Source organism: Lichenostomus cassidix, chromosome 1Aa, assembly GCF_008360975.1.
Source record: "Lichenostomus cassidix isolate B80296 chromosome 1Aa, HeHo_3.0, whole genome shotgun sequence".
NCBI lineage: Eukaryota > Metazoa > Chordata > Aves > Passeriformes > Meliphagidae > Lichenostomus > Lichenostomus cassidix.
In genome coordinates, this window is record NC_139480.1 from 19,299,623 (window position 1) to 19,310,934 (window position 11,312).

Below are 11,312 nucleotides of genomic sequence, written 5' to 3' on the forward strand. Positions count from 1 at the left end.
TACCATAATCATAATTCAAGTTATTCAAGTAAAGCATTCAATAATATGGTTCATGTTGTTTGAACTGTCTTGTTTGTCACATTCAAGGATGACTTGCATATGCGATCTCTGCTACTGCCTCTGTGATCACACTTTTAACTAGATCTCTCTGTCTTGCTAATACGTCATCACAACTACAACCTGGTTTGTCCCCCAAATCCTTCATCAGCCCCTGAGCAAACTGTTAGGTAGCAGGATGAGCTGCTTCCCTTCCTATGTGATTTGCCCAAGAATGCTCAGCTTTCAGAGTAGTCCCTTGAGAGGCCATCTCTGGTCCCAGTCACAGCAAAAATATGGGCCAACCTCTGCTTGGCACCTGTAAATCCTTCCTCAGGGGTCTGATACCGGCATGACTAAAATGACTGAAAAGAGCTTCTTAAAAACCCCAAACCTGTGCTATAAACTAGTTTGATTTAACAGGCAAGAAAAAGGTTAGAAGCCTTCTGTCATGGTTTAACAGCAGCTGGCAACTAAGTAGTACACTGCTGCCTGCTCACTCCCCTGCACCCCACCTCAGAAAGAAGAAGTAAACCTTATGCGTTGAGATAAGAATAATTTAATAATTGAAACAAAATATAATAAAATGTAATCATAATTCCAAGTAACACCACTTTAGAGAGACTTTCTATCATAATTTAGAAAGAAACAGAATTACCACTATCTTTTTAGTTAACAAGAAACAACTTCGCAACAATCTTAGCAATAGCTTTTTCAGATATGATCATTTGTGACCCAGAACCCATAGAGTTACGACACATTTTCGGCTGTCTCTCCTTTTCAACATCAAGGATAAAAAGCCATTACTCTGCTGGGATGACATCATTTTCACACAGATTAGAGACTTTCGTTTAGTGTGATTTTCAATCGTTGCTTAAATTAGACCCACCTTTTTAGTGTTGTCAACTCCTATATTTAATAAGCCTATTGAAGTTCCACTAGATGAAATATCAACTTTTATTTATATCCACATCCTCCCAGTTCTTCAGATTTCAGAGAAAAGTTTGAACATAATTTTTGCAATACAAAAACTCAAGACACAGAAAGCCTGGGATTTTAATAACCTTGAGACAATTTTATAACTTTTGATGGGACACGGATTTTGGTAGCTGATGCTTTTAACTATGGCTGTACATACAGTAATATCCCTAGTATCCACGGAGTTTATCCTCTAAGGTTGCAGAGCAGTAAAACTGGACAGACAGGCCATTCATGTATGCAGGCTGCTCCAACCCCTCAGGGATTTTGGGACTAGAAGCACATTATTCACCCATGGCTACTTAGCCTTTGAGATCAAATTTGCTTCAGCAGTTGGAGGGCTGTTTGTAGGAGTCTGATCTAACAAACCACACATGGAGACAGCTTGTATCCTATTTAGTAAAACTTCAGTTCCTATTTAGTTAAACTCCTGTATCCAGTCTTGAATGCAGGAAGAATCTTTCCCAGAATCAGCTGGTCCCCTTGAACTACAGCCAGTCCCTGAAATTCCTAATGCTTTGGGCTCAGAGAGGGCTTATTAGCTAGGCACAGCACTACCCACAGTGCTTGGGAAAAGTTCATCTTGAATGCAGTGTTTGGTCTACGAGTTCTCTTCATTCCTGGAGCCAGCTCAGGTGTAGCTGATGCAGAATGAAGGCATGACCCAAAGCTGGTTTTATGTGGTGCCAGACTTGTGCCTCCAGCAACATTCCCATTTGCTGTAGGTTACCACTTCAGCCAATATTCCATCCCCATCAGCATTCCATCCCCATCACTCTGGATAACTGCAAGGTTTTGACTGTCTACAAAGTCTTTCACAAGCATTATAGCTGTACAAAATAATTAGGTATATATAATCTAAGTGGCTGATTTGGGGTTAGGTACAAAAACCAGACTAACTTTTCAAATTTTTTTTAATGTGATTCAGTGTCTTCGCTTGTGAGGCTGTTACATTACATCATCAGAAGTCTGACAACTGGCTGGACACACTATACCAAAACTTGGAGAGAATGCTGTACACAGCACATATGACAGTGATACTGGGTCTGGCGTTTCCCCATATTGTTCCAGGAATCTACTTGTGTTTCTTCAAGTGCAGCACAAGCTTCTTTCCTTCTCTGGGTCACATTCCTCCAGAACATGTGAAAATTCCCCATTACGTGTAAATGTTAAGAGATAGACAAGAAAAAGAAAAAACAAAAAGAATAAACCCAAAACACAATACATGCTCTAAACACAGATTCACAATTTTGAGTTGTTATCTGCAGACCTCTGCACCCTTTAAAGTACACACCAACTCCTTCCATTGGTGGAGACATGAACTTCCTTGTGCAGAGATGTCCTTTTAATTTGTAAGATCCTGAATTTCTGAGAAAAACAAGTAACAGCAGCAGAAGGGTCTCCATGAGCAGGTATTGAAGGGGAAAGAACTGATGAAGAGTCAACACAGATAACCTCATCACTGAGGGAGGCAGCCCTTATTGCACCAAGCATGGCAAGTAAGACAGAAAAGAGTAACTACAGAAACTTTGCCCCAGGACATTTTCTAGTAATTTCATGTAATTTGGGTTCCTACAGCTACAGTGAATAACAACCCTTTTCTACACTTCTCATGAATGTCATATAAATGAAAGAAAGTCATCACATGAATACCCTGGATTTTGGTTTCTGTTTGCAAGGTTTAGTTTGTGACTTTGTCTTTTGGGTCTTCTCCAGGATCTTGCTCTTCCTTTTTTAAATACAAATTTTTATTTTTTTTTAATGTAAATAAAAAGCTACGTTTTATTGAGATATGGAGTAGTCTTGAAAAAAAGCACACACAGCATCCATCCAATACCAGAAAATGGACCATAACAGCTATTGGCAGTGGAGCAAGAGAACAGAAAACAGCTACCCACAGCCATTTTAAGTTAAGCAGTAAAGTAAATCCAGTTCATTTCTTCATTTGTTTCTTCTTTGTAGAAGTTTTGTTGCTGTTTTGCAAGTTCATGTTGGTGATTTTCACTCTTTTAAGAGCTAGCTGTAAGGTTTGTTTGCTAAGCCACACAAATCACAACATATATGTGCATCAAAAGGAAACCATAAAGAAAAAACGTAGCAAGAAAAAACGTGAGAGGATGAGTAATGGGAAGCTCTGAAACTACATGTTAATCTTCTCATTAGACAAAAAAACCCACTTGCTTGAGGATGACAGCTTATTGTACTGTAAAAATTATATCCCCTCACTTGGATATTATTCCAACACACCAGGCTGAGCACTAGAACCAATTGTTTTGGTTTTAGTAGAATGACTTTTAATTATCTCAGATAATTTACCCTTAAATCTAAACATAAACCCACAAAATATCTCTTATATATGCAACATAATTGTTCCAAAACCAACATAAAAAGATGTTGGGTTTTTTTTGTTTTAAGCAGACACTGAAAAATACTAAAAAATAATTGCTCTCCACATGTTTACGTGAATACATTATCAGTTTTCTTTCAGTGTAACAATGTGATCATAAAAGTGCTGTATCAGCCTCCAAATCCACAAGCCATTTTTTATTCTCTGATCTGTTTCCTGTGCCTCCACAGTGACTTAAACATTTAAATAACTTTACAGAGGAGCAGTCACACTTTTTTAGGTGAAGCTACAGACAGTACAGCTTATATCAGCGGGAATGATGCACTTAAAATCATGGTTGTGAGAAAAATCCACAGCATGTGCAACCAGCTCATGGATACTAAAATAATCATGTCGTTTAGACAGCCTAAGCCCAATGCCAGTATGTAAACAAGAATATCAGACAGCTGCCACTAAGCCAGTACACTGCTAATGACAAATGTGTTCCATTCAGCCTTTCATAAAAAGAAGACTGACAGGTAGTTACACATTTTGGGCTTCAAAGCTTCAGCTAGAAATGCTTGTGGTTAATCTGGATATAAAGTCTAACATGAAAAATATCAGTGCTTTCAAAAACATTACACAAACCTATACAGACAAAATCTCACTTATATTTTGTCTTTCTTTTTCCTATTCCTCCCCCCACTTCTCGTTCACATTTCCTGTTTCCTCTCTCTACAACAGCCAAAACATAAAATGGTAGCAATTTATTCCCAGGTCATGTAGGGGTTTTGAAATGTCCCCTCCCTTCCTGACTGTATGGGCAGAAGTAAGATATTGTATTTTTGGTACCAACCAACTAATAGGTTCTAAAATTGCAAACAGCTCCTTGGGAAGCTGTACTGAAACAAGCAACCAGGCCCTAAGACTTTCAGGTCTCTGGGACAGGGACTGTGTGCTCTAGCCAACTGAAGTCATTGCTGACAGCAGGACAGGAAAGGAGGCAGCTATGCCACTGCTGCCTCATGTAGTCAGGAAGGTATGTATCATAAAAAAATATATTGAAGTAAGGATGGAGGAGGCCTTCTGCAGAGAATACCCTCTGTAATGTATTCTTACAGCCACTCCATGACCCTTGCTGCCTTTCTGCTACAACTGGTTCACCTCTTGCTTCTTGTCTCTCTCCCATCTCATACCTCCCCTTTCTCTAAAAAGATCTCATTAATTCCCTTTGAAAGAAAACCTGCACAATACAAAGTGGTGTTCTCCACTTCTTAACCTTGTCTTTTCTTCACCTTTCCTACAAATCCCTCTATCTCCCTTCCCCACGTGTCTGACACGCTCAGATGTCATCTGCTCTCAAACTACTCCACAGGCTTAGTGACAGCACCCTACACAGAAATTTCTGTCATAGCAATTCTCAGACTTTTTCACCCTTTTCCACAAACACCTCCTTCATTAAAAGTGTTCTTAGACATTCTCATTTAAAATAGGGACCTTGACTCCGCTAATTACCATGTCATTTCCCTTTCCTTTCCCAAGTCTGTTAACTACACTGTTCCAGCTAGTAAATATTCAGGATAAAACCAGACAAAGGAATGACAAGCAATCTGCATTCCACCCTAGCACTCCCAAAACACACTCTCAACAAACTCTCTTGTGATGTCTCCCCAGCCAGTGCTCAGAAACACCCTTCCATCTTCCTTCATGTATCTCTCACAAAAATTTTTAATTTGTGACTTTCCTTGGCTTTGTAGCTGCAAATCTCACTGTGTCTTCATTTCTTATGGCTATTTCTTTATGCTCCTCTGAGGGTCTTTTTCACTCTCCTACATATTTTTTTGCTTCACTTATTTTCATCCATTCACTCCACCAATACTGCAAAGATCCTCCTTCGAATCTGTAATATTGACCAGGCAAATCCTTTTATTTAGCTCTCCTCTCTGTTGCAACCTCACCTTCAAGGCCTTGTTTCTAAGTATTGTTATACATATACTGACTTTTAAGAGGTGTCCTGCCTCTGACTGACCTCTCATATCAGCCTTCATCTCAGCTTTCATGCAAGTGCTTGAATATGCCCATTGTAAATATCTGCAAAACTAATGAAAGGCTTCAATACTTTCCTTCTGAATGATGCATACAAAAAATAGACAACCCCTTGCAGGGCTTGGAAAGCAGTATTTTAACAACATTGTGTGAAAAGTTTCCAATAAATATAACCATTTTTAAGATGAAGTTCAGCCTCTGTATTTGCATCGGAAACAAAAGACTTAGAAGTCCAAATGACTCCACTGAAATCTACATGTGCCTGGCATTGTGCATTTAGCCTGTAAAGATCCATATCATCTTCAGTTTCCAGCTGTATTTACATACAGCAGTTGTGTGTTACTACTACCCTAGAAGTTCACCTCAGCATTTACTATTTAAAGTAGCATGCAGTGTTATGGTGATGCACACCATAACTCTAGTAACCTGATCTTACAGTTGAAATCATACACTTAGTATCACTACAGCTAAGTAAATAGATACTTAAAAAAAACCAAACGGAAATCATCAAGTACAATCTTGGATGAAGGAATTTTTCTCTTTCTCAGCTAAAGTCAGTTGATGTCAGCTTCTAAAAACCCTCACATGCTACTGAGTTATCTTAGCATCTTCTTAGAGTTCCTCAATGTGAAAAGGATGGTATCAGCAATGCTACGTTCTAGTATGGCAAGTTAACGCTCCCAAAACATTTGTGAGCACCATCTAACCAGAAGCACAGAATGGGGTGGATGGCAGGAAAGAAGGGGTTAAACTTCAAGATTAAAGCCTTCTGCTTCTATTTTTCCTCTTGTACTTCCTCAAAACAAAACTGTAGCCTAAACATCATCCACTTTCCCCCATTTTTACCCAAAATTAGGCAGGGCAAAATCCTAATGAATCCTAAGCATGTGCTTGAGGTTTAAAGGATAGAAGGATGAAGTGTTGCACCATGTAAATGACTTAAGGCAGGCTTTGCTTTCCTGCTTTTTTTGAACTGAGGCCGGTGCCATTACACTCTGACTTAGCAAGTCTCTCCTTAAAAATGTGTTAGGTCACCTGAGCTAGTGTTAGGCATTGCACAGTCTTAAAATCAAGAGAGACTAAATGTAAGTACTATTGATGCCAACAGACACTGAAAAAACAGTGCTGGAGTTTATGGTTGGGAGGAAACTCTGAGCTCAGTTTGGTTCATCTTGCAAGGTCTGTTCTTTCCAAAGAAGGCAGAACACAGAGCCTGCAATATGCTAATGGCATACAAGGAGAGATCAGAGACAGCATGCTGCAGAATGCCGTCAATTCCTCCCAGGCAAAAATAACACTAAACAGGTTAGAAGACAATTTTCAAAAGCTGGCATAAAAAGAGGCCTACAGGCTTTAAAAAAACCCCCAAACAACGGGAAACAAAAAATCTATACATGTTATATCATTTCTGATATAAGAAGAAGCCTTTTTAAAAAATGAGCTCTTTCTCAAGCAGGTAGCAATGCCATCTCCCAGAGGAAAAGGTGGTCAGGTACCAAACCACAGTGGAACTACCAGGGCAACACAGCTGGAAAGCACAGATGCTCCAGGCTAAACATCCTGTTTTATAAGCACCGGGACAGTTGGAAAACCCAAACACAGCCAGAATTCTTGCTTTAAAAAGCAGAGTCACAAGGAACAAGAACTTAAAAATCAGTTTGAGCTGAGACATAGCCTCTTTTCTCTAGAACTGAAAACAAAGGGTTGTAGATTTGGATTACCTTGTGAAAGTAAAATAGCTTGCTTCCCATCTAAATGGCTTAATTTAACTTAAACGCTACAAAACTCTCAATTAGCAGATCCAGTGTCTAGTCCCTTAAGAGTCAACCTGCTCTTTGACTTCTGGGAGAAGTAAATACAACTCTGAGGGTAGACACTGAAAATGCATTTTTCAAGAAAACTTTACATTTAATGAAGTTTTAGTTTGAGAAAGTAAAAATAATTGTCAAATAATAAAAAACCACCCAACTTGATAGGCAAAGCTATAGCACAAAAAAGAAAATAACTCCAAACCAAATCAGTTGTGCATGTAAATTTGATATTTGCTAATAAAAAACAACCCCTAGAAAAAAGAGAAATTAACTAAAATGTACTGTTGAAAATGCAATGATAATTTTACATGTAACTAAACTTCTACATCCCCGACCCCCCACTTCTCCAGGGCTTTAAATTTTTTTTCTAAAACTTAAAAAAATCAGACAGCGGCAAATAACAGAACATTCATGGGCTTGAATGGCCATAAGAGAAAGTCCAGGTAAAAGGAAGTCTTGCACAAAACTAAAGTACAGGAATAACACAGGAAGTATTGCAAGGACTAGGTACTTGAGGGAAAGACCTCACAGTTCTCTCTGTGATTCACATAGATGCTAAAGTGCAACTCCACTTGGCAGTGCAGCTGAGTTGGGAGGATTTCCAAATACAAATGTTCTTTGTGATATGTCATTTAAAAGGTGAGAAAGCATTAGAGCTCTTTATGTTAGGGAAGATTTGGTTTTCATATCTATTCCACATCTAAATAAAAACAAACAAACAAAAAAACCCCAAATGGGAAAGCACTGTGCTTGGCACAGATATCTCTTTATAAGTGAATTTGTTTTAAACCAGTAATATCTCCACAGCATATTTGATAAATCTGCAACTAACTCAAACACGAACTCTACTACATTTATGAAATATTATTAAATTGGGCCAAAACACAGCCTCCTGACACAAACTGTTCTTTGATTTTTGAGCTGCCAGCAAACGATGCTTAGATGCAAGTATTTATGATATGTTTCTGATTACCAGATATCAATTCAGTTATCCAAGTCTACTGGATATGATCAATAATTTATGGTAAAAAAAAGAATAGGGTAAAACTAGAGAAGAGTTTCACTGAGGTAGAAAAAATTTGTTACAACTCAGTTCTCATTCTAAAGCCAGTGTTTGGAGTTCAGGACCTTGGCTTCTATTCATCAAAGCACTTAAGAATTTGTGTAATTCCAGTAGTTTCTGTAAGACTTGAATATGTTTTTAGGTATTTTACTGAATAGGAGTACAATTACTCACAAAAGCAATATAGCATATAACTCAAGGGAATGGCTACATCTCATAGGTCTCCTGGGTAAAGCACATGCACACAGACAGAAAAAAAATCAATTTCAATAGACACTAAAAATAGATGGCTTTTCTCAAAGAGATGCATACCTTTTCCTCACATTCAGGCTTCTGTTTGGGTTTTTAGTTCATTGATGTTAACAAGGCTATTAATATAGAGCAGTATTTTATTGCTATATTCTATTTTTAAATGTCTATTTTAGAGTAAACCTTTCTTATAGCATCTTCCAGTCTCCATTTTACATCTCAGTTCCTAGGCTTTGCAATTGATGAAAATTACTAGGATTTCCTTGGCTTTGCAGACAGTTTAAAAAACCAAAGCACCAGCTGTGCTGCAAGTGAACCACGACATGTTTTCATATCCTTTGCAATTTCTCTAAAGTCTTGACATCTCATTACAAAATGCAGCAAAGTAGGTCTTCCCCTCAAAACTATGTCAGCATAAATAGGGAAAATAACCAGAAATGGAGTTCCAATTGGAACACAAAACTAGTTACTCTGCCACAGTATATCCAACTCTTAGTTTACTTTCTCCTCTTCTATTTTACAAACTAAGATTTTTATAGCGTAAATAAATTAGGTCCTTGTGGAACTACTCATAGCAGTTCATCACATGCTTAATTACAATGACAGGTATCACATAATATTTGCCTAGACCTCCCCGGTGCAAGCATAGATTAGAAATAAAAAAGAGAGGAATTCAAAGGTACTTCAGACTAGTCCTGATTGTTTCTGCTGATTGTTGGAGGTTTTTTTAAATGCATACTCCTAGCTTAGGTGTAAACTTGGACATTTCACAGAGCTAGAGAAAGAAGCAACTAATACAAAACTCCATAAATGTTCTCTGGTATCTTACGGTGAAGAGAGAAAAAGTGAGAACGACTGCATTGATTTAGAGCATGACAAAAAGTTAAGTTCTAAAGAATTTTTTTTAGTACTTTTATTTAAAGGCCCATTATGGATTGTTTTACATAATTGCACTTACCCAGCTTACAAAAGAAACACATCCCTTTTCCAAAACCCCCTTGAATGCCACTATTATTTCCAAAAATTGATTCAGAGCTTTTACAAGCGTAGTAAAGTGTGCATCAAATATCAAAGTAACAGCCCAACCTGCACTGGGAGTTCCCGAGAGTGCAAACCTGACGTCGGAATTATCAAAGAAAGAGAAACGTTTTATGACAATACGTGGCAAACACTTCTACAGCCTCAAGCTGCAGAAGCCGTGGGGCGGCAATCTGCCCTAATTTGCGATTGCCCCGAAAGCACGGCGTGAGCCCCTCGTCTCCTTCTTCAGCCTGCCCGCTCCGGGGGCTGCTGCCATTGTCTTGGCGGACAGAGCTCTTCCCCGGCCGCTGATGCCCCGGGGCCTTGCGGGATGTCCCGCTACATCCCCCGGCTGGGAAGGGCCGCCGGGGAGCCCCGCTCCGACAGCCCCGCTCCGACAGCCCTCGCCCAGCCCCGCCGCCCCTGCCGTGCTCCGCGCTCGGAACCGCCATGACTGTGCACGATTCCCGGCTTCGGGGCAATTCTCCCTCCGGCGGGAGCAGCACCGGCCGGCAGCGGCCCCGCGGCGGGCGGTCACTCGGCGCTGGCGGTCACTCGGTGCCGCCGGCCCGGGGGACGGCCCCGGGGCAGCAGCGGCGGGAGGGCGGGCAGGGGCCGCCCCGGGGCGGCGGCGGGCGCGGTTGCCCGGGTGACGGCGCGGCATGCCCGGCCCCGCGGGGCCGCCGGCCGGGGCAGCGGGGCGGGAGCTCCGGCGCCGCTCACACCGGTGCCCGGCGGACACGCCCCCGCCCCGCCGCCGCCGCCGGGCCCCCCGCTCCCCGCACACGACCCCCGGCGCGGCGCGGGGATCCTGCCTGCCCGGCATTGTCCGTCCTCGCCGCCCGCCGGCTGCACCTGCCGGCTCCCGGCCCCTCTGCCGCCGCCCCGCACCTACCAGACGGAACCGTAGGCGCCGGAGCCGACGGGGGTGAGGTTCTGGTAGCGCTGGGGCACCTCCCACACCGTCTTGTTCAGCTCCTGCCGGTAGAAGCCTCCGCGCTCGGACATTTTCCCGGAGCCGCCGCCGGCAGCGGCAGCAGCAGCGGCAGCCGCCCCTCAGCCGAGGCGAGCACGGCCGGCGCCGGCGGGGAGGAGGGACCGGGAGGGGAAGGGGAGGGGAAGGCGGAGGCCGAGAGGGTGGGGGCAGCGGCCGGGGGAGCCCGGGTGGGGACGAGGGGCGCTCGGAGAAGGGGCGCAGGAGCCCCAGAGCGGCGCCCGGTGCCTTCCCGCGGGGCCACCCGGGGGGTTGCGGGGAGTGGCGAAGCGCCGATCCCGCCCCGGAGCATCGCAGCCGGGGCGGTGACGGACCAGAGCGGCGGCCTCGCCGCATCGGCAGCTCCTGCCCGAATGTGCGGGAAAGGGCCGCGCCACCGCCTCCTCTCCCCGCCGGACCCGGTCATTCCGCCCTTCCCCTGGCGTCTCTCGGGCTTTGTAAAGCCTTGCTGGCACCTTTCTTGCTTTGCCACGGTCACCTGCAGCTCCCCTCGGTCCGCCAGGCTCCCCCCCTCCCCCAGCTCGGGCTGCGGCGACGGCGGCGGTGACCCTGCTCCGGGATCGCCCGTGGGGCCAGCGCGGCACCCGCTCACTGATGCAGGTCTGGGATTTTCTGGCAGTCCTCTGGTGCCTCCAATTTCCCCTTACCGCATTGACTCCTGCGTCTGAGTCCTCTTCCTTTTCATCAAGGAAGACTCGAGCCCTCAAGATAACAGATAATCTTGAAAACTTTTTAACTCCAAAATTCATGCACCAGTTAAAGGTTCTCTGACTTCTTTACTGCCTTTTT

The 11,312-nt window shown here is 43.1% G+C and overlaps 1 protein-coding gene across 1 annotated transcript in view; it reads right to left on the reverse strand.

The window, feature by feature from the left end:
* The window catches only part of MAPK11 (mitogen-activated protein kinase 11), a 31,446-nt gene extending 20,691 nt beyond the window's left edge, over positions 1-10,755 (reverse strand). The window contains exon 1 of the mRNA XM_085041813.1: positions 10,425-10,755. Within this exon, the coding sequence (XP_084897939.1) occupies positions 10,425-10,537 (113 nt within the window). The 5' untranslated portion in view covers positions 10,538-10,755. The remainder of the gene's footprint in view (positions 1-10,424) is intronic.
* Between the last annotated feature and the right edge of the window lie 557 nt (positions 10,756-11,312).